The following is a 23984-nucleotide window of genomic DNA, read 5'->3' on the forward strand; positions in this document are numbered from 1 at the left end:
TAAATTATTTACATGTGCACAACTTGTAAGTTTCCGAAGGCATTATGTTGAGTGAACAAAATCACTCTCAAAACGCCACGTACTGTGGGAATCCACTTACACAACTTTGTCGAAGTTGTAGAGAACAGATGGGCATGTGCCAGAGGTTTGGTGTGGTGGGGCAGGTGGGCACTATGAAAGGGTAGCACAAGGCAAACCTTTGCGGCCACGGAGTTGTTCTGTACCCTGAATATGGTGGTGTTTACACCAAATACACATGAGCGGAAAGACGCAAACAAAAGCTGGGAATGTTACAAGACTGAGCTATAAAACACAGTGCCGTTGTCATTCTAAGGTGGACACCCACTATGCCGTTATCTAAAATTAGCATATTAAGATGATGGGATAGAAATGTGCACGCAGGGTGTGGGGTCCGGAATACCAGAGCATTGTATCCCCATCATTCATAGTGGGATGTCAGTGAACAATGCCTATGGGGGAGATGTCTAGAAGTGACAGTGTAAGCATGCTATATGAGATCTGGCTATGACATCTAGAATAAGCAGTTAAAGATAATCAATTAAAAGAGTGGAAAATGGTTGCCTCTGACGGGTGGAAAATAGTGGAAAGTAGGGAGATTCCGGTTTTAATATGTAGAACATACCGAACTCTTTGCCTCTTAAACCACGTGTATATGTAACTTTAATAAAGGTAAAATCTAATCTAGGTGAGTAGATCGATAAGAGCTACTCATAAAAGAATGTCCACACGATAAGCGGTAATACAGACTTGATAAGCTTTCTGAATATAAGATCGATGTTCAAAACTCAATTACCATCCTACACAGAGGCCCAAAACCCAGTGCAAACAATAATAAGAATTTTTAAAGATTCCATAAACTAGAAAGTTAATACTCTAGTTAATAGCTCTAACTAGGGATGCATAAGAACCATAACGGAACAAAAAGCCCTATAAAATGGTGAATTAAAAGTCATCAAAGAAAACCGAACTTGAGGTGTCTCATGTCCATGAGTGGCAAAACTCATTGGAAGATGTCAGTGCGCCCAAATGAGTACATAAAGTCAGTGTAACCAAATCATAATCATAAAGGTGTTTATAATGAAAGTTGACAAAGTGATTCTCAAATGCGTGTGGGCCAAGGAGAGCCTGGCCGTTCTGAGAAACCAGGACCAGGTGAGAACGTTTGCCCAAAAGAGGTATCGAAACATGTTCTACAGCTATTCTAATGAAGACAGTTTTTTGTTTTTGTTTTTTAACGCATTTTATTTTTTGTTCTTTGGTGGAGCAGCTCGTCAAATCATTCATGCACTTATAAAATGGGATTGTTTGTCTTTAAATATTGTCTCTCAGGCGTTGGCGAGCTTTGTCTTAGATGGCCGGACAGTAAATGCTTTATGCTTGTGGACCGTCAGGTCCGGATGGCAATTACTCCTCTCTGACGTTTCAGCCTAAAAGAAGCCACAGAATAAAACTTGACTCGCACAAACAGGGGGTTGTACCTAGCCCACCTGTGTCCCAGATACAAGTCCTTGAGTAGATTCGTTTGACAAATACTTTCTCATCGGTCACCTTCCTTTTCTTTTTATCAACAGTATCTTCTGAAGAACAAGGTTTAAATTTTTATAAAGTCAAAAGGATCAATGTTTTCCTTTCTAGATTGTGCTTCCCATGTCTTACCTAAAAGAGTCTCTGCTCACCCAAGATCATAAAGATTTACTTTTGTTTGTTTGTTTGTTTTCCTCCAGTTCCTTCCAGAAGCTTTATAATTTTAGGTTTCAAATTTAGGTCTAGAAAAAAAATTTAGGTCTGTGATCCCACTGACCACATTCATTTGTTCCGAGTATTTTTGTGTGTATTGTACGATAATCTTTCTATAAGGTAATATTCTTTTAAGACCGTATTAAATGTTGTGTATGTTCTAAGGAAATGGTCACATCAAAAGTTGGGGCGCCTGGGTGGCTCAGTCGGCTAAGCGTCTGACTTTGGCTCAGGTCACGACCTCACGGCTTGTGAGTTTGAGCCCCACCTCGGGCTTTCTGGTGTCAGTGCAGAGCCCGCTTCGGTTCCTGACTGCCTCTCTCTCTGCCCCTCCCCAGCTCGTGTTTTCTCTCTGTCTCAAAAATAAATGAGAGCATCGAAAACTTTTTGAAAAAAAAAAAAGTCATCAAAAATGAAGAGCTTTGGGGTGCCTGGGTGGCTCAGACGGTGAAGCGTCCGGCTTCGGCTCAGGTCATGATCTCGAGGTCTGTGAGTTCAAGCCCCGCATCGGGCTCTGTGTTGATGGCTCAGAGCCTGGAGCCTGCTTCGGATTCTGTGTCTCCCTCTCTCTCTGCCCCTCCCCCGTTCATGCTCTGTCTCTCTCTGTCTCAAAAATAAACGTTAAAAAAAAAAAGAAAAGCTTTTTTTTTTTTGTACTAGAAAAGCTCCCAAATGACACTAATACAGCTGCTGTGTGGACCACAGCAGGGGAACAAGAGGGACTCTCCCGCTTGTGCCCACAGAAACAGAGAGAAAAATGCTCATTGCAAAGTTGAATTACCCAAACAGCAGATAGAGCTTTAATACTATCCTGAGAGCCAGCCCTAAGTTGTAGAATGTTCTTATAATATTTTTTTAATGTTTATTTATTTTTGAGAGAGAGAGAGACAGACAGACCATGAGTCGGGAAAGGGCAGAGAGAGAGAGGGAGACACAGAATCTGAAGCAAGTTCCAGGCTCTCAGTTGTCAGCATAGAGCCTGATGCGGGACTCAAACTCATGAGCCGTGAGATCATGACCTGTGCTAAAGTCGGATGCTCAACCGAGTCCCCCAGGCCTCCCAGAGTATTCCTAGAATAGAGAGCCATGGAGCTGTGCAAAGTTAAGAAAATGGAGCTACATATACCAACGTGAAGAAATCCCACATGCTACGCTGAGCCCAAAAAATAAAAGTTCCAGAGTGCTGTATACCATATAACAGCATTTATATAAAACTTACAACATGCAAACTAAAATTGTGTATTCCTTAAGGATTTATAACACGTTGTAAAATTTTAAAATCCACTTTGAGAAGGATAAACATGAAATTCAAGACCGTGTTTTTAAAAGAAACAGGAGACCGTATCAGCAATATGTTACTATTTCGCAAAGACAGGATGGGTGGGACCAAGGATTTCTTACATATTTCCTATATGTTTCGGAACCAAAACAGGCTCATTACATGCAGTAACCTCAAAACATACAGGTGTCAAATAAAATCGTACTTGCAGAAGGTGTGTATGAAAGTAAAATGCGTTCCTCCAAAATAAGGAAGCAGCTCAAGTGTCTACCAAGAGATGAATGGATAAAGAAGATGTGGGTATATGTCCACATATACACTGCACATATACACACATTACTCAGCCATAAAAAGGAATGAAGTCTTGCCACTTGCAGCAACATGGATGGGTCTAGAGAATATAATGCCAGCTGAAAGAAGTCAGGGAAAGACAAATACCATATGATTTCACTCACATGTGGAATTGAAAACAAAACAAACGAACGATTTAAAAAAAGGAGGCAAACCGAAAAACAGACCCTTACCTGTCGAGAACAACCCGATGGTTACCAGAGGGGAAGGTGGGGGGTGGGGGGTGGGGAGGGGGATGGGAGAAATAGGTGAAGGCAGTAACAGTACACTTAATCGTCATCAGCCGTGATGAATGCATAGAATTGTTGAATTCCTATGTTGTGCACTTGAAACTGAAATAACACTGTATGCTAACTGCACTGCAATTCACATTTTAAAAAGAAAAAAGGAAAGTAAAATGTGCTCTGAAAATGAAGGGCTGTTCCTCATCACAGACAGAATAGGAACCTTCTTTTCTTGACCCTCTTGATTGTCTTTGGGGCAGAGTCAGGGCCAGTGTGAAGCTCAGTGCATCAGGGTCTCTGGGTCCCTGAGACCAGGGTCCATCCTTGACTCTGCTCTGAAGAGAGCGGAACATCAGGACTTGGCTCCGAGAGAAGGAACATCAGGAGGGTGTGGGGAAGGGGGCATGTCCAGGATGGAAATGGGGGCGGGGGGCAGCTTCTCCCACCATGTGAGCCTCCTGGACGGGGTGGGAGGAAATTCACTGCAGAGCATGCAAGAGCGATCGTGGAAAAATCATTCATTCATTCATTCATTCTTGTATTAATTCCCCCAATACTGCCTGGATTCATGGTACAGATCAGAAATAAGACCCCTACTCACTACACCCCAGCCCCCTCTGTCTGGTATTCTGAACTCCCCCCACCCCACATTCATGTTTGCCAGTAGTCTGAGCCTCCCTGTGCCTCGATGGGCTCCATTAGTAGATTTTAGCAATACTTTTCTAATTCATTCCAAAATAAGTCCTACGAAAACTGGCGTATATAACAGTATATGGGGGCACTCTTTGGAGCTTGAGGCTCAAAGCTTTGACCTTCATCCCACCTCCACACCTTGGATCCCCACCCAGGGTTCCAAGGGACTTCATTTAAAAGCTCCAAACCCAGGGCACTCCTGGATGCGTGAGAGCTGGAAGCCTCTGAGATTTCCAACAGACCTTTGGAGAAAACAAGTGTTTCCAGCCTTTTCTTGAGCCTGGATCTCCCTGGGAGGCACAGTGTGAAACAGTGGCCTTACCCTGGACTCCTCTTGCCGGCCCATGATGGTGACCATGACCTCTCTCCTTATGTACTAAGACCTGCCCCCAACTCACCTGTTACCGGCTCCGCCACCTGCAGATGTAGGTGACTATGAAACTCATCGCCAGCAGCACCTTGAAGCCCAGAAGGAATGCCACAAAGATGAGCGCAGGCATCTTGGGACCTAAGTACCAATGGGCAGAAGGAGACAGCAAAGGGGACACTGTGAGTTTAAATACCTCACTCCACTCAGGAGACAAAGGTGACCTAGTTGCTCAGAGCAGTGGAGGTGGGCTTACCTGAGCTTCCGATGGGCTTGTATGTGCCGTGTGCTTCCGCAGACAGTATGAGGCTGGCCTGGATGGGAGGTTGGGTCTCGTGCTGCACCTTACAGGTGAGCACCTGTTCGGACCCCGGCCCTGACATGTTCACCAAATGCAAGCTTTCCAGGGTGTAGGTCCCATCGCTATTCTGCTTGGATGTGAGCTGCTCAGCTCCCTTGATCGTATGGCAGTTCTCCGTCCAGGTGAGATGCACACTCTGTGGATAGAATCTCTGCACGCGGCAGGTGACAGCCACCAAGTCCGAGGAGCGTGAAGACTGGGACACTGTCACTGTAGGGGGAACTGACACAGCCCAGAGAAAGCAGACAATCACTAGAGGAAGGCCACTGTGGGAGCGTGGGAGCTGCCTGAAGATGGGTCATCTGCCCAGGGTCTGCCCCAGAGGAGGATCCAGGTACTTGTGAACAGATTCTTGCATAGGTAAATGCATGGCTGAATGAGAGTGTGCTTTGAGTGAATGCATGCTTGGTGCGTGGTCGGATCGAGGAACGCATGAAGAAAAGAATGAGTGGGATTGATGAAAACCTCCAAATCTTGCTCTCTCTTTTTCCGCTTTGGCCATGAAAGATGCAAAGATGAACATTAAATGCCATTTAAGAACCTACAAGGCAGGTGACCCACTCCATGACTTGATGATTCTACGAGATGAAGATTCACGGACTCTACATCTTTACGACTCCAAGGTCCTGAGATTTTACATCGGAAGGAACTAGGATTTGGAGAGGTTCAGTAACCTGCCCGAGGTCACAAGTGGCAAAGCTGGGGTTACACCAGACACAGCGTGTTTTACTGTTGTGCTAGTCGGACACCCCAACTTTCAGGCTCTATGCATTTATGATTCCCGGCTTCTGAAATCATGATCCAACGACTTCTAGACCTCTTTGCAACTGGGTTTTCAGCTGGGCAGTAGAATGTATTCACAATGAGGAGACTTTGGAATATGTTTCAATAGGACACAAGCTTGTATATTTCAGTGGAATTCATATGGCGGCCCAGCGTCTAACACTAAACCAAGGGAGATCCCGATTGTGGGCCCTGCACTTGACAGCACAGCCAGATGCAAGAACTTGTGTGAGTCACTTTCCCTCTCTCTCCAAAACTCTTAAATTATGCAATTGTCTAGGGTCAGATCATGTTTCAAGGGTCTAGCTGAGACAGATTTCAGCCCTTGGTGTAAGGTAGAGACAGGACTCCTTACGTAGTGCAACTAGAAGAAACAAAGGGCATCTGTCCCCTAAATGTCCTCCCTTCATACTCAGCCCATCCAGATGGATCATTTCTGTCAGTGCTGCTTAAGAAATGGGTGGGACAGGGGCACCTGGGTGGCTCAGTTGGTCAAGCATCCGACTTTGGCTCAGGTCATGATGTCGCGGTCCGTGAGTTCAAGCCCTGCGTCGGGCTCTGTGCTGACAGCTCAGAGCCTGGAGCCTGCTTCGGATTCTGTGTCTCCCTGTCTCTCTCTCTCTCTCTCTCTCTCTCTCTCTGTGCCCCTCCCCCCTCATGCTGTCTCTCAAAAATAAGTACATGTTAAAGTTTTTTTAACATTTAAAAGATGAGTGGGACAGCCAAGGCAGGACGCCGTCTCCAGAAGTCATTATCTGTACTCAGCCTTTCCCCCCTCAGCACACAGGCAAGGATTACTCCCAAGCAAAGAGGAAGAAGTGGAGAAGGGAGCATTCAGGATGGAGGAAGCCTGGGGTCCAGGAAGGATTGGCCAGGGTAAGTAAGAGGGCGTTAGAGGATGCCAAAGACCACAGAAAGGAGGGACAGGCTCAGCTGCCCTTTCTAGCCACCAGGGAGCTCTCCTGGCTGTGTGGTATCCAGGCAGCGTCCGGAGGACAGAGACCCAGGCCCAGCGGATGATCACTGTTTCGACACACAGAATGGCAGTGCATGTGTGGTCCCCTCTAATCCTCACAAAACCACAAGAGCTGAACAGGGCATATGCTACCTAGTATCAGAAAACAACAACAAAAAGCCACTTAGAAGGAACCTGTACCAAACAGGCCCCGATCTCATAAAAATTCTCAAGGAAGAACTGGTTGAAACTTCATCTGGTAAAACGTTTCAGTGATGAAACTAATTTTGTTTAATTTACATCTTAATTCAATATAAAATATAACCACAGCGATGCGCCGACTCTTGGAAGGAGCGAGTGCTGCGAGTCTAAGGAAGTAGAGATAATTTCCCCCCAAACCTGACTCTACGTCCTACCAGTGAAGCCATACGGTACCTGCACATTTCACATTTGCGGCACCATCATTAAAAGGTCGTTGAAAAATTATTTGAATGTCCTGTCGATTTTCACAAGGGCCTCTTTCAATCAATGCGTTCTCTCTTTAAGTTTTTAATGCTTATTTATTTTTGAGACAGAGAGAGACAGAGCACGAGCAGGGGAGGGGCAGAGAGAGAGGGAGACACAGAATCCGAAGCAGGCTCTGGGCTCTGAGCTGTCAGCACAGAGCCCGACGCGCGGCTCAAACTCACGGACCACGAGATCATGACCTGAGCCGAAGTTGGACGCTCGACCGGCTGAGCCACCCAGGCGTCCCAACAATGTGTTCTCTTTTGAAGTGCCCAAGGAATGATGAGTATCATGGATCTTCTTCGTTTTCCATCTGGAAGCACTCAGAGGCTTTGCCTGTGATGCCTGCGGTCCCCCCCATCATTGGCATCAACTTCTCCAAATACAACTTTTGCAAGATCTCTGATTTCATTTCACAATGGATGCAGATTCCTTCTGCATAGCGTGGTCTCTAGCTTGCCACGTTTCAATCAAGGCAAGACTGATCTAGAGCAGAGGGTTTCTAGACTACGCACCGCCTCCCCCAGCTGCTGGTTCAGAGCGGCCGTGCTGGGAGACTTGTCCCTCCTCGAACTCCCATGACACTTCCCGCATTCTCTGCCTTGGGATTTCTCCATAACCACGAAATGTCACCCAGACCATGCAAGCACATCCCAGTTTCCTTCTCCCCACCACCCCCCAAGGGAGAATCCCCAGGAATGGTCTACCCAGTTCCTGAGAGGGTCCCAGTGGGGCTGAGCCTCATTTGCCCACAAGGGCAACCATTCAATAACTCACCCTTTCTTGAGTGTCCTGCCTTCCCTGTCTGACCCTCCCCACCCCTTATCCCAACCTCTGTGCCTCTGTGGATCCCTTCCCAAACACCTGCACCTGGTCCTGGTTTCAGGCTCTGCCATCAAGGGAACCCAGATAAAGACACCCACAGTGGCATTTCTGGGACGGGAAACCCAGCAGAGGTGCAGCCAGTGTTGAGCAGCGAGGGGTTTGAGTGGGGGCTAGTTTTACAAGTAATTCATTTGTGAATATCTGTATTTTCTAGGATTTTTGCTTTCCTACACAATTGTCCTAACTCCAGGGAGTTATATAATAAATACTCAGGTAATGAAGAACCCTCTGAATTATCATTTTCCTACTTTACGCTCAAATGTACCGAGGCTGGGAGAGCCTAAGTAACTAAGCAGGCAATCCCATACATGGCAAAGAGTGGATAAAAGCCTGAGTTCACCTCTTGCACTGCTGGTGGGAATGCAAACTGGTGCAGCCGCTCTGGAAAACAGTATGGAGGTGCCTCAAAAAATTAAAAATAGAACTACCCTACGACTCAGCAATTGGACTACTAGGCATTTATCCAAGAGATAGAGGTGTGCTGTTTCGAAGGGACACATGCACCCCCATGTTTACAGCAGCACTACTGACAATAGCCAAAGTATGGAACGAGCCCAAATGTCCATCGATGGATGAATGGATAAAGAAGATGTGGTATATATATACAATAGAGTATTAATCACCAATCAAAAAAAATGAAATCTTGCCATTTGCAACAACGTGGATGGAGCTAGAATGTACGATGCTAAGTGAAATAAGTCAGTCGGAGAAAGACAAATATCATATGATGTCACTCATGTGCGGATTTAAGATACAAAACAGCTGAATGTGAGGGAAGGGAAGTAAAAATAAGACAGAAACAGAGAGGGAGACAAACCACAAGAGACTCAAATACAGAGAACAAACTGAGGGCTGCTGGCGGGGTGTTGGGTGGGGGGGAAGGGCTAAAGGAGTGAGGGGCACTAAGGAGGGCACTTGTTGGGATGAGCACTGGCTGTTACATGTAAGTGATGAATCACTGAATTCTATTCGTGAAATTATTATTACACTCTATGTTAACTAAGTTGGATTTAAATTTAAAATAATAATAATAATAATAAAAGAAGCCTGAGTTCATATGAAAAATCTCTCACTCACTGGCTTTGCAACCTGGGGCTGACTTTACTTCTTTGAACCCGAGTTTCCTTCTGTAAATCCTCAAGGGCACAAAGAACACGAGGCAGTGGCACACCTTTAATTCGTCAACCCACATGAGTGTGCTTTACTGACTGTGTGGTGTGCTCATTTGAGGTGTTAATGTCAGTATTTTTATTCGTGTAAAATGATGTCTTTCCTGCCACAACAATAGCGAAAATATTGACGAAAATATTTTGTAGACTTTAAAGTCCGATGCACATTTAAGGAATTAAATATTACTGCTGTGCAACTTTAGACCACTCACTTGCCTTCTCTGGGGGTTAGACTCGTCATAAACAACGGGATGCTTGCTATAATTCTTCCTAGGCATGATGCCCATGACCTCACCGAATTTATAGACCTGCCAAGCATGGGTCCAGGCCAGGAAAATCGACAACAACAAAAAAAATCAGATGACACATTGGGCCCTTACCTAAGTATGAGTAATCGTCCAAAGACGACACAGTCCCTAAAATTTAGAAGCTGCAAACACTTACATCCTCTTCATATAAAACAGCAATAATAAAAACATGAACTTCCTGGAAGATACTGTTCCCCATTTTACAGATGAGGAGACTGAGTTCAGAGAGGTGACGTGAATGGTACAAATAATAATTCGTAGCCACCCCAGCGACTGCCACCCTGAACGGTTAGTACGAGCAAGGCACTGTGTTGTGCGCCTTACAGGTGTCATTTCACTGCACCCGTGCCACCACCAAGTGAGGGCTGTGCCATTTTCAGAGGAGGAAACGGAGGCAGAGACATCCACAGCCCAACTCTGCACGGACCCACCTGAGCAGCGAGAACGCCCTTACCACGGAGGTACTGGTCCAGGCTGATGGCTTTCTGGAAGACCAGTGTGGATTTATGACTGACGTGGCATTGGACGAAGGAGAGCACATCGTCCGCTTGCAGCGGGACGAGCACTCGGCTGGTCACATTGTGTGTGTCCCCACTGGGGTGGACGTGGGTCTGCGTCTTTGGGAGCTCGTGGTTCTTTTTAAACCAGGTCACGGTAATGTGGCGCGACGGGAATCCGGAGGACACGTAGGTCAGCTGGATGCTCTTCCCCGGCTCAGATCGCTGAAGGGGGCCTTGCAAGGAGTAGGAATAGGTGCTCCGGCCTGCAGGGAGAGACCACCCCTCCCATGAGAGGCACGGAGGTGCCCAGAGACCACGGCTCCATGAGAAGCCCCATCGCGTCCCCCCCCTTAGGGTGTAAAGGTAAATTCCAACAGGAGTCGGATTCTGAAGCCGACATCGGAGGCCCGGCAGTGACTAGACAGGGAGCACAGCAGTGTGTATGGGGCCGACTCCCACCCACACCCCCTGGCCAACACCCGCATCGCTGGACTCATCTCCATTTCACAGATGAGGAAACTGAGGCCCAGACAGGCTAGGTAACTTGCCCACGGTGCCCAGCCAGTCAGTGGCAGAGCCGGGGTTCTAAGCCAGACAGTCTGGCCCCAGGGTCTTTGCGGTCTCAGCTCAGGCGTGTCCTCTATCCCCGACAAGGGAATATCACGTCCATGCGCAAAACTCCCGGGTCATAGAAAAGCAGGTGGCACAGAGAAGACCTTAAGAGCACAGGCGTTGGGGGTCACACTGGGCTGGGCGCCCCGGCGACTGCAAACAGTCCGGATACCAAGCAAAGGTCAAGGAAAGGAATCCCCAGCAGGCCCGGCGAGCCCCACAGGTGTCAGGACACAGATGAGGAACTGAGCCCTGGGCAGGCGGTGCTTTGCCCGAGGGCTCAGATGGTTGGTGGCAGCCTTGTGATGGGACACCGATCTGCTCAGCTCCAGAGTCTGGCCACCTCTAAACACGAGATCCAGAGTCCGCTTCAAAGGAGCGAGGGTCCCGTCAGCAAGCAGACGGAGCCCCGTAGCAGGAGGCCCCACGGGAAAGTGCCACTGTGATGACTGAACCATGGTGCACAGCGGGGCCGTTCAGGGACAAGGACAAATCAGAAACAGAGCACGTAAGCCTGAGTTTGAGAAGAGACGTGAGGTAACACTGAGGTCTATCTTCTCCGGCAGGATGGGGGAGAAAAATACAAAAGAGCACAGTGAATTTGAGACAGACTGCCCTGCCTTTTGACCCCAGCTCAGACCTCTCAGACCTCGGCCCCTCCGCTGCCTGTCCTGTCCTATGTCAGCCAAGCTACGCGAGCACGACTGGGACACGGTAAGTGTCCTACAGACGTCAGCCAGATGCAAACGGAGGGCCGAGGTGGGGATACCGAAGAAGGGCTCTGTGGGCCAGACCGGGGAGGTGTTGCTGTGCAGGGGCACTCACACCGAACGGAAGGGGCCCTGGACGCCAGAAAAGGAAGAAAGATAAGACAGAGAGAGGAAAAAACTCGGGAGTGAGTAAAGAAGTGATTCAGAATGAAATAACGATACTTGCTTTTCCGAGGACAAAAGACCAGTTTGGAGTTTTCTATCCAGATCTGTGTATCCCACTGGGGGGTGGGGGGGGGGGGCACTTCTCTTATTTCTGCTGGACGTGGACAAAAAAGAACCTGGAGAAACTGAATGGTGAGTAGGATCATTCCCCAAGAATTCTTACAGCAGGCAGATCAAGGCCGGATCTGTCCGGGAGAGACAGGATGCAGGGTTGAAGCCCTTGCTGGGAAGATGGGCTGTTTTGCCGGCTCGGCCTCCATCCACCCTTTGCTGGGAGCGGCAGGGACCCTGAGACATGTGCACAGACGCAGCCGTTCACACCTGCGCACACCTCCTGTAGGGAGCTGTCCTCTCCCACTTAGGGCGGTTCTGGAGAGCTGTCAGTCCTCACTGGGGCTCCCCTAGGCCAGGCCAATCATGATACTCTCTTCTCTTCCCATCCCCACATCCCCTCCTGGCCCGTCATTCATTCTCCCCAGCTGATCCAAGCTGGTCCAGGAGAAGCAGCTTGCGTGGCTGGTGTGGGTCTGAACTGCGAGCAGGCAGCTCCCCCTAGTGGACACAGTCACGCGCGGCCACAAAGGGCGAGAGAAGGGGAGCTTGGAGAGGATTAGGATGGGCGGAGGGAGGCGAGGAGGAGAGAGAAAGGAGGCAGAGAGAGAGAGAGAGAGAGATTGAGAGAGAACAGAATAGGAGAGAGGAGAATCTTGCTCCAGCACCCACTCTGTTTCCCAGCTAAGGGAGTTGAGAATTCTGGCCTCTTTGAAATTGACTCTCAGAAACTTCCAGCTGAACCAGTCTTGATTAAAAACCTTTGGTGCCCAGCAGTCCATCATCTCTGCCATTTCCTGCACTCAAGTGTGAAGGCAGCAAACTTCCTACCAGAAGAGTGCATGGGACTGGGGAAGGGAAGTCCTGCTCCTTGTTGGTGGGGGGGGGGGGGGGGGAAGGAGGGAGGGAGGGAACTTAGGGGTGAATGGCTCCGAGTTTTATCACCAGCCCAGGGAGCCCTCCCTTCCGTCACCTTCATCCAGTGCCACCCCGAGCCCCTGACCTACTACAGCCTGCACCCCAGGCCCATGCTTGGTGTTTTCATGCCTGACTCTCCCAGCCATGCCGCCCAGAGGGGCCAGCAAGAGACCGCACCCACCTTTCCCCAGCCTGGGTGCCTGGGCCCGCAGGGTGATGTTGGCCCGGACGGGTGGCTGCTCATCCTGGACCACCCAGCAAGCAAACTCGCTCCCGTCCAGCGTGGCCTCCGCCTGCCACGTGTGCTTCAGAGAGTAGGTGCCATCTGGGTTTCTCGTGACCTGTGGGGACTCCACCGTGTGGACCTGGTGTCTGTTCTCCATCCAGGTGAGACGTAGGTGGGAGGGGTAGAAGTGGCTCGCGTGGCAGGTGAGATTCACTCTCTGTTGCACGTGGATGTACGTCCCGGAGGTCTTGGTGGTGATCTTCAGGGTGGGGACAACTAGACAACCAGAAAGAAACATCTGTTGAGATTACCCCTGCCCAGCTGGCCTCTTTCCTTCTCCCAAGAACCAGACACGAGACCTGTCACTCTCATCCGTTACCTTTCTTGTATGCTTAATGTAAGGCAAATAAAGTGAAGTGTTAACATTCATTAAATATGAGTAGGGGTACCTAGGTGTCTGGTGTGTTATTTTTTGTATGTTTGAAATATTCACTACCATGAAATACAATTTTAAGAATCACTGGAGCACCTGGGTGGCTCAGTCGGTGAAGCGTCCGGCTCTTGATTTCAGCTCAGGTCATGATCTCACTAGTTCGAGCCCTGCATCAGGCTCTGTGCTGACAGTGCAGAGCCTGCTTGGGATTCGCTCTGCCCACCCCCTGCTTTGACTCTCTCTCAAATTAAATAAACAAACAGTTAACAAATCAAATTAAATTAAGTTAATAAAAAGAATTACTGGGGCACCTGGGTGGCTCAGTTGGTTAAGTGTCCAACTTCAGCTCAGGCCATGATCTCACGGTTCGTGGGTTCGAGCCCCGTGTCGGGCTCTGTGCTGGCAGCTCAGAGCCTGGAGCCTGCTTCTTCCTCTCTGCCCCTCCCTTGTTCGTATTCTCTCTCTCTCTCTCTCAAAAACAAACATTAAAATTTTAAAAAACATATTAAAAAAAAGAATTGCTAAAATATGCCCACAAGGACAAGGATTTAATTTTACTCGTTGCTGTATCTTCAGCACCCAGAACAGTGCCTGGCACGCAGTCGATATTCATTATTTGTTGAATGAATAAGACATTTAAAAAATTTTCTTTAAATTTACATTTATTTATTTTTGAGAGACAGAGAGAGAGGGCACAAGGGGGGGAGGGGCAGAGAGAATGAGACACAGAATCCGAAGCAGGCTCCAGGCTCCAAGCTGTCAGCACAGAGCCCGACGCGGGGCTCGAACCCACGAACCGCAAGATCATGACTTGAGCCGAAGTCAGACGCTTATCTGACTGAGCCACCCAGGTGCTCCAGGACATTTTTTAAATTTAAAAATAATAACAATGATATTAATAGAGCAATGATATTAATAGACGCAATGATAGTAGCAGTGATATTAATCGCAATGATATTAATAAATATTAATAGAGGTGTTTAGGATGGAAAGTTGAGACAAGATCATGAGATAATAGTAAGATTATCATCATTATAATGATGATGGTGATAAATGGAAAGTTGGGACCAAACACTCATCAACAACTTCCTGTGTGCCAGGCACTGTTCTAGGTACTTCATAAGGAATGACTCATGTAATCCTCACATGAAACCTACAAGGGCTTATTTTTATTCCCACTCTAGGAGGGGACTGAGGCCCAAAGAAGTTAGGGGACTTACCCAAGATCACACACGTCGTAAAGTGGTACAGCCAGGATTAAACCCAGACGGCCGCCCCCGGTCTCCCGGGGGGGTTGGGGGGGAGAATGGGACTTTGGGCAGAAGACCGATGCTGCTGGGAGATGACACCCCTCCCCCCACACTTCCTGCCCACCCACCTTGGAGCACTTGGGAGAGGTTCATGGTCTTTCGCAGAGGTTCTCCCAGCGCCCTGTGGGTGACTTCACAGGTGATCTCCAGTAAGAGATCCTGGAGGGTCAGTGTCACCCACACCTTACTGGTAACGAAGTAGTTGCCTTGGTTATTGGTCACCAGGTGCTGGGCTGAGGCTGGATGCTCATCGCTGCCCTTCATCCAGGTGACATTGAAATCCCAGGAGCTGAAGGGGCCGGCCGTACAGTTGAAAGGCACTGGGTTTCCCGGGGTCGTCCTCCGAGATGGGCCCGTCAGAGAGATGAAGGGCCGCCCGGCTGTGAAAGAGAGCTTGTGACCATACAAGGCGCATCCGACACTCAACAGCCTGTAAGGGCTGCCGGTGGCACGTCAGGCCTTGGGGACTGACTGTGTGCTGTGTCTTGTTCCGGCCTTGGGGAGCATAGGACGGATGATGACAAGTAAACAGACAAACATAGCATTCTAACTGGGGCTCAACCTCAGGGAAACAGAGTGCTGAGGTTAAAAAAAAAATGCCAGAAGGCTTATTCTAGAAGAAAATAGTAGTCTATGGCCATACCACCCTGAACGCGCCTGATCTCGTCTAGAAGAAAATGAGAGAAGGCTTCCTGGAGGAGGTGACATTTTGAGCTGAAGCTGAGAGATGGATAGGAGCCAGCCATGAGAAGGGGCATGGGAAGAACATTCTAGAAAGTGGGAATGGCAGGTGAGAATATGTTGAGAGGCTGAGAGATCTGTAGGACTCCAGCATCATGGGCAAAGAGGTCCAGATGGGGAAAAGCCTGTGGTTCAAGGTAATGCTGCTGACTCTATTCTGAGTGCGACCGGAAGCCATTGGAGACCGTGAACACAGGACCAGGTGGCCTCGCCGACGTGGTTTAAAAGGATACTGTGGTCGCCGTGTGGAGGATGGAAAGCAGGTGGCAGGATGGGAGCAGCGACAGCAGTGTGGAGGGGACCCAGGACTGCCTGGGCCAGGCCGGTGAGCGATGGGGGGGACCTGAGACCCGTTCGGCAGAAACAGCCAGCAGGACTCGGTCACAGACTGGACACAGCGGGCTATGGGGAAATGTGTCCCAGGCTTTTCTGTCGGGCATCCGGGCGGACGGTTCTAGGTTCGGGGAGAGGTGTGGCGAAGACACAAAGATCTCCCTTTTGGACACCAGTGTGACATCGAGAGCCACTGCGGGCAGGGATGGCTGGCTCTCCCAATCAGGTCCTTTCCGTCCACATCTCTGCTTGCTCAGCTCTGGGGACGCGGCACTCTCTCCACCTGAGGCAGCATCCCCCTTCCTCTTCTAGCCTCCAGTCTGTGCCCTAGAGTCATCCCAGGGCACCTGCAGGACCGGGCTCCCTTCCCCCTCATGACAGCCTGCAGGGGCGTGACAGCCGTGACCTCTGCAAGTCTTCACTGCCCCCAGCCTCCCCCCGCCCCCCGCGCCCCTGCGCTGAGCCGGTCTGTGAGCTGGGTGCTGGGGACACAGACAGGTGTCAGACAGGACCCCTGTGCTGGAGGAGCATCTGGTCAGGTGTGTGGGTGTGGGGAGGACAGATAAACCAGCACTGACAACACAGGGTTCTGGGTGACGGAGGGCAGCTCGGGCGGCTGTGGAGCGTATCCTCTCAGCACCCAGCTCCGGAACCTTCTGCATCATGCTCTCTTCTCAGTAGACCCTCCTGATCATCATCACCCCACTGCACGGGACACCCTGTGGCTCATAGAACGTTTCCAGGTGTGTGTTTATTCTCATCCGCATCCCACTGCGGGAGGCTGGTACTGTTGTCCCCGCTTTCCAGAAGAGGAGACAGCCACAGAGAGGTTTAGTGACTTGTACGAGGTCACACAGCCTGCGGGGGGGGGGGGGGGACGCTAAGGAGGGAGGTTAAGCAGTCTGACTGAGAACCCTGCAATCTTCCTTCGAGGCCAGAGGCGCCATCACTCGGCGGGGGGGGGGGGGGGGTCCTCCCTTTCTGTCCCTCCCACCTCACACCCTCTCTGACCTAGATGTGTTAGCCACTCGGACCAGAGCTGACATCAGGGAGACCGGGTGGGAGGTGGGCTCCCCCTTCACCCCCTGCCCTCCCCCAGTCTGTCGTCCTTGTGGCCTCCTGGCCCCAACCCCCCATCACCTTTGTTTCTCACAGGTGAGGACAGGACACGCCCTGGCAGGTAGGCAAAGGGCCCCGCTAGGTCCTGTGGGCCCCAGACCCCTGCAACCCAAGGCAGCTGCATGTAGTAATCCCCGAGGGCCTCCCTGCCAGGTCTGAGGGTGTCTCGGGGCAGCACCCAGGACTTACCTGTGAGTCCCAGCAGGAGGGCAGGCAGGACGGAGGTCAGGACCTGCCCACACTTAGCAGCCATGGCGAGGAGGCTCCAGGTCCCTGGTCTTGCTGGGCACCAACCCCGGATGAGCCTCTGCATGAGCCCAGGAGCCACTGCCTGGTCTCCCGACAGCCGAAGGCGGGCCACACGCTTCCTGGACACTCTCCCACCCCGGGCCTGAAGCAGTGGCTTGAGCCACAGGGACAGAAGTGGTCACTGTGGCCCAGGCCTCTTTCCAAACCCCAAACCATCAGGCCTGGGGTGTGTAGCTGGGGAGGCGTCTATTGCCTCTGGCCTGGGTGCTGACTGTCCCCAAGGCCCCACGAAGGGGACCCAGAAGGGGCTGGGCTCCCCCCACCCTCACCCCAAGCTGGGAGCCACACAGCTCCCTGTGATGTGGTGAGAGCCTCCTCCGTGCTGAGCAGATGTGACTGACAGTCTGCTGTGGCCAGCCCATGGTGGCTCCTGGGTCTACAGAACGGGTTGGCTGGTAAAGTGAGCTGGGACATCCATGACCGAATAAAACCAAGTAAGTGCACAGACTTGGAAACCCAGCCGCCCCCCTCCCCACCCCCGCCCCGGGGCTGGCACAGCGTGGCTGGGATTCTCTTGTTGCCCAGAATCCTCTAGGAGCCCCTGGGGTGGGGGTGGGGGGAGCTGAATGCTACCAATGCCCTGACCTCTCCCCTGGGTCACGCCCGGTCCCCTTACGCTGCTAGATTTGGCTTCTCAGTGCTAGCCCTGACATGTTTACTTACTTATTCCTGATCCCTTTCCCCCATTAATAACGATTGGCCGTGGGGTGCCTGGGTGGCTCAGTCGGTTAGGCGACCGACTTCGGCTCAGGTCATGATCTCCTGGCTGGTGAGTTCCAGCCCCACGTCGGGCTCTGTGCTGACCGCTCGGAGACTGGAGCCCATTTCGGATTCTGTGTTTCCCCCCCTCTCTCTCTCTGCCCCTCCCCTACTCACACTCTGTCTCTCTCCCTCCTTCAAAAAATAAATAAAATGATGATTGGCCGTGACGATTGCTGTCTTTCATTCATTGCTGTGACCAGCACCTCACGCTGTGCTGGGCACATAGTAGGTACTCAACAGTAACAAACGGGACCGGGTATGTTCTCCGGCCTAATAAACAGCTGAAAAGTCTGGCTGGGCCCCAGCGCTCCCACCTCCCCCATGCTCTGTTCACCCAGCTAACTGTGGGAGGGGAGATGTCAGCCTGGGGGAGACAGATTTGGAATCTGTCCCCTCACTGCCTCCACCGAGCAAGGCGCTCCCCAAAAACAACTCCTCGGGACTGGGGTGCCTGCGGGAAGAGGAAGCCGGTTTTCTCCCCTCCAGATGTCTCCTGTGGCTGGCCACGCTGGCAAGAGAAAAAGGAACTGAAACCAGACAGGATGGTGGAGGTGCGGCCTGAACTTCCCCCATGGGGAGTGGCGGCGGGGGGCGGGCGGTGGGGGGTGGGGGTGGAGGGGGCGGAGCCTAGTCCTCACCCCTCACCCCCACCAAGGAGGACGATGGCCAAGCTTAGAGCATGAGGTTAGCAGCCTACTCAAGAAGGCCCCAGAAGCTGCGGGATGGAGTCTGGGGACGCGGGCTGCAGAGCGGGAGCAGACCATGCAGAGGGGGCTGTGCCGTGGGTCCCCCGCCACCACGCACACGTGCACGCTTGCCCACGCATGCACGCACACGAGGCCCACGCCTGGGACCCGATTCAGGGGGCGGGAGGAGAAACCGAGGAGCCCCTTTGCCTCCGCGCCTTCCAGATCCCGAAGCAGAGACGGGGGGGGGGGGGGGGGGTGCCAGGCCGTAGTGAGGGAAGGTGTGATATCCCTACACTGGACGTAGTGTTGGCATCTGGAAACGGCTCTGGTTGGGCTGGGCTATAAAATAGGGCCTGCCTGACACAGGAGAGCTTTTTCATAAAAGTTTGATGAAACAGTTCGTCCATGATCATCCATTCGTTCAACTATGGCAGAGCATCTTTCAACACGTGTCCAGAAATGTGGGCGCTGCCTAAGAGACAGAGGGGCCGGCAGAAGAAATATGATAGAGCCAAGCTGGAAGCAGGGAAGAGATCAATCAAACCGGTTCAGGCTGGCGCCCCTGAAACGTTCAGGCTGTTCAATGAGGGGGTTGCACCAACCACAGGACCTTGGTCAAACCCGGGCCTCGGTTTCCTCGTCTGTAGCAAGAGGCCAGTGATACCTGCCTGTGAGTGAGTCTTATGCATGTAACGTCTGAAGTCCTGAGCATAAAGCAAAAGCTAAGTAAACGTGAGTTTCCATCCTGAGAAACTAGACCCCATCCTGATAGCTCTGATGAGTCTTCTACCTGTTAACCCCTCCTACTCACCTTTCTTCTCTGAGCTCAGCTGTCTCCATGGAAATACAGCAGGAGCCACAGGGAGTTTTAGATTTCTAGTATCCACGTTGAAAAAGTAAAAAGAAACATGAAATTAATTTTAGCTAACACATTTTAACCCAACATCTGAAATAGTATCATTAACACATGTAAACACTAGAAAAATGCTACGATATTTTACATGAGTTTTTCTTCTAGTCTTTGAAAGTTTCAAGTGAAATGTAGCCCTATTAAGGCAATAAAGCTGTGTTAATATAATAGACATATTTTTACACTGCTTCAGTTTTTAAATTTAAGTTTAAATTAATTAAAATGAAATACAATCAGGGGCGCCTGGGTGGCTCAGTCGGTTAAGCGTCAGACTTCAGCTCAAGTCATGGTCTCACCGTTTGTGGGTTTGAGCCCCGCGTCGGGCTCTGTGCTGACAGCTCAGAGCCTGGAGCCTGCTTTGCATTCTGTGTCTCATTCTCTCTCTGCCCTTCCCCCACTTGGGCTCTGTCTCTCTCATCTCTCAAAAATAAATAAAAATGTAAAAAAAAATTTTTTTTTAATATTTAAAGCAATACAACTAGAAATTCAGTTTCTCCACCAACCGCATTTTTCACAGAACTAGAACAAATACTAAAATTTGTATGGGACCACCAAAGACCCCAAATAGCCAAAGCAGTCTTGAGAAAGAAAAACAAAGCTGGAGGTATCACAATCCCAGACTTTAAGATATACTACAAAGCTCTAGGAATCAAAACAGTATGGTACTGGCACAAAAACAGACACATTGATCCATGGAAGAGGACAGAAAGCCCAGAAATAAATCCACGCTTATATGGTCAATTAATCTACAACAAAAGAGGCAAGAATATGCGAGGGGAAAAAGACGGTCTCTTCAACAAGTGGTGTTGGGAAACTGGACGTCTACAGGCACAAGAATGAAACTGGACCACTTTCTTACACCATACACAAAAATAAACTCAAATGGATTAAACACCTAAATGTGAGACCTGAAATCATGAAACTCCTTAAAGAAAACATAGGCAGTAATCTCTCGGACATCAGCCTTAGCAACATTTTTCTAGATCTGCAAGGGAAACAGAAGCAGAAGTAAACTCTTGGGGCTACATCAAAATAAAAAGCTTTTGCACAGAAAAGGAAACCACCCACAAAATGACAAGACAACCTACTGAATGGGAGAAGATATTTGCAAATGATATATCCGATAGGGGGTTAATATCCCAAACATATCAAGAACTTCTACAACTCAGTATGAAACCCTCCCCCACCCCCCGTTAAACACTCTGATTTTAAAATGTTTGGAAACATTTTTTTCCAAAGAAAACACCCAGATGGCCAACAGACACATTGAAAAGATGCTCAAATCACTCATCATCAGAGAGAAGCGAATCAAAATAAAATGAGATATCACCTCACACCTGTCAGAATAGCTAGCTAGTATCGACAGGACAAGACTAGTATCGACAGGACAAGACTAGTATCAACAGGACAAGACGTAACAAGTGTTTGTGAGGATATGGAAGAATAAGAACCCTTGCGCGCCGTTGGTGGGGATGCAAACTGGTGCAGCCACTGTGGAAAACACTGCGGGAGTTCCTCAAAAGATTAAAAATAGAACTATCACACCATCCAGTGATTCTACCATTGGGCATTTACCCAAAGGAAATGAAAACACTAATTTGAAAAGATAACTGCACCCTTATATTTATTGCCTTATTTACAATAGCCAAGATATGGAAATAACCCAAGTATCCATCCACAGATGAAGAGACCAAGAAGATGTAATGTATATACACAATGGAATGTTACTCAGCTGTAAAACAGCATGAGATCTGGCCATTTGCAACAACATGGACGGGCCTAGAGAGTATGGCGCTAAGTGAGATAAATCCGACAGAGGAAGACAAATACGATACGATTTCACTCGTATGTGGACTTGAAGAAAGAAAGCACATGAACGAGTTAAGGAAAAAAAGACAAACCAACCAACCCCAGACTCTTGAACACAAAGAACAAAATGGTGGTTGCCGGAGGGGAGGTGGGTGAAATCCGATGGGTGAAATCGTTAAAGAGGATAAGAGGACGCTTGTCATGATGAGCACTGAGTAACGTGTGGAATTGTTGAATCATGACATTGCACACTTGAAACTAGTATAACGTTATGTTTGCTTCACGATATATATACATATACATTTAATTTCATTTCCTTTGTGGCACTGGCCACATTTCAAGTACTCAGTAGCCCCATGCAGCTACCGGCTGCCATTGTGGGCAGTGTCGTGTTGGGTGAAACATTCCTTCCTCGGGAAAGCCGTCCCTACACTGACGCCCACGCCCACCCCCGCCCACCACATAGGTTCAGGTACATGTTTCGCATAGCATTTATCACAGCTGTGATTCGTTTTTAAATTTGCAACTAGCCGCACAATTCCCCTTTTTAGACTGTAAGCTCTGTGAAGGCAGCGGCCATGTTTTTGGTCACCACTGTGAACACGTGCTGGGAGCTTAGTAAGTGCTCAGTAAATGTTTGTTGGTTGGATGGATGGACGTTTGGATAAACAAACAAACAAGAGAGGATGTGCACTCTGGGCGTAAGGAAAAGGAGGAGGCACTAGTAATGAGAAAGCACAGAAGGCTTCCCGGAGGAAGTGATTTTGTCTTCAAGGGCCCTGCTCTGCCCTTAGGCTTCAATCATGCCATCTACAAGAAAGGGAGGGACTGGCAACACCAGGCTGGGGCTGTAGGGGGTGGGTAGCCATGGGCAGGGTGTCATGTGGAGCTGGAAGGCTTGAGGAGAAGTGGGAGATTGGAATCCTTTCGGGGGTGGTCTGAGGAGTGCCAAGGTACCCACAAGGTTCACCCAGGCTGGGCCTCATGCCCACCGGGCGAGGCTGGGTTTCCTGAGTGGAGCACGCCAGTCTTCTTCCTGATTCCAGCGGCAGCAGGAAGCGGGTCTCAAACAATGCGCAAGCACGTCTTATGGGTGGAGGGCCCCAAAGGAGCTCATCATACGGGTGGACCCCAGCTTCGGCCTAATGGGCCGAGGAACCCGGGAGACAGAGACTTCCTAGTTCCTCAGAAAAGGGACGATGGTCCCCCAAATCCACCCCCTAACTGCGAGGACCCATTCCCACTCCCCTTCACCTCATCTTCTTAGACACGGCTTAGGCTCGGCTTTGCCAAGCCACCCCTGTCGCCCTACTGCTCCTCCAAAGATCTGTGTTGCCCCAAGACGGTGAGCCAACTCCTTGAGGGCAGGCACCATTGTCCGCTTGCTTCACATCTGAGTCCTCTGTGCCCGGCACAACACCTGGCCCAGAATAACCTGCGAATACGCTTGCTAAATGAATTCATTTCATTATGAGTCTGTTCATCCCTTCAACAGCTCTTCGTAGGGCGCCAGTGACGTGCGGGGGGCCAGCAAGGCACCATGCAAGCGAGCAGGGTGCAAGACAGGTCTCCACCCTCCGGCAAGCCATGTTCTACAGGGGATCCTGAAAATAAAGGAACAAATAGGTACCATCAGTTCAGGGAGGGTTAACTGGTATGAAGGACCGCACGGGAAAACCTCCTGGGGGCTGAGACCTGAATGAAGGGAAGCCAGGGGGCCATCGTGGGGAAGAATGCTCTAGAGAAGGAATCGGCATGCAGGGTGGGCTTGAGCTGGGTGCAGCTGGACCATAGCAAGGTCACCGTGTGGGAGCAGAGGGCAGGGGGCAGACGGTCACGGGAGAAGCCACGGGGCCTGATCTTGTGGGCTGCGGCAAGGAGGGGGATCGCAATCTGTATGCAGTGCGTCGATGGGCTGAGGGCAGAGGTGCCACAGGACCTGATCTGTAAGTTAAAAACTCACACTCAGGTGGCTCAGGGAGTGGGGCGGGAGGAGGGTCAGAGAGGAAGCGTAGGGGGTGGTAGGAAGAGGAAGCAAGAGGCTACTGCAGCGGTGGAGTCTGGAGCTTGGGGAAAAGACGGCGGAGAGGGGAGAGAGACATTTGCAAGGTGCCGTCAGCATGTGACGGGTTTCGGTACAGCATGGGGCAGGGGTGACTGGAAACAAATGGAGAGGAGCGGCAGGGGTGGGGGGAGGGGGAAGGATCCCAGGGCTGGGGTTGTGATTCAGCTCTGGAACCAATTTGCAGGATGACCTCGGGCCATCTCTCTGGGCCTCAGATTCTGTAACTGGATATGGAGGGGTTTGGGCCAGGTGACCTCAAAGGTCCCCCTTGCCTGACCTTTCATGAGCCGGGTTCATTTCCTGCAGTCTGGGGTCCCAGCCCCACCCAGGCCTCCCTCACACAATGTCTGCTGAGCCTGCTTCCCCAAAGGGCAGGGTCGGCATCACGGGTACCAGATCCCTGCAGCTGGGCCGGGCCCACACTGGGACAGACTCACATTCATTGCTCTGCCCTCACTGGCTTAAACACTTCGTTTTTGAACACTTTTGAACAAGGGGCCCTGCATTTTCAGCCCGCACCGGGCTCTGTTCGGTGTGTGGCCTGAGCCGCCACAGGCCCTTGGCCTCCTCGCTGAGAGGAGGTGAGCTTCCCCGGAGGTTGCAGGCATCCCGCAGCGGGGTG

At 50.4% G+C, this 23984-nt stretch overlaps 1 protein-coding gene and 1 long non-coding RNA gene across 2 annotated transcripts; both read right to left on the reverse strand.

The window, feature by feature from the left end:
• Nucleotides 1-1292: 1292 nt before the first annotated feature.
• Nucleotides 1293-6307, reverse strand: LOC122496466. The gene is made up of 2 exons (XR_006300818.1): nt 4704-6307; nt 1293-1448 (listed from the first exon to the last, which is right to left on the reverse strand). It is a non-coding gene; the product is annotated as an uncharacterized LOC122496466 (long non-coding RNA).
• A 6343-nt stretch (nt 6308-12650) lies between these two features.
• On the reverse strand, nt 12651-17921 carry LOC122496467 (tyrosine-protein phosphatase non-receptor type substrate 1-like). Its single transcript, XM_043602721.1, has 3 exons — nt 17008-17921; nt 14694-15005; nt 12651-13158 (listed from the first exon to the last, which is right to left on the reverse strand). Exons 1-3 carry the CDS (start codon nt 17129-17131, stop codon nt 12680-12682), a joined length of 915 nt encoding a protein of 304 aa, XP_043458656.1. The 5' UTR covers nt 17132-17921; the 3' UTR covers nt 12651-12679.
• Between the last annotated feature and the right edge of the window lie 6063 nt (nt 17922-23984).

The sequence above is a fragment of the Prionailurus bengalensis genome, chromosome A3, assembly GCF_016509475.1.
Source record: "Prionailurus bengalensis isolate Pbe53 chromosome A3, Fcat_Pben_1.1_paternal_pri, whole genome shotgun sequence".
In the NCBI taxonomy this organism is placed as follows: domain Eukaryota; kingdom Metazoa; phylum Chordata; class Mammalia; order Carnivora; family Felidae; genus Prionailurus; species Prionailurus bengalensis.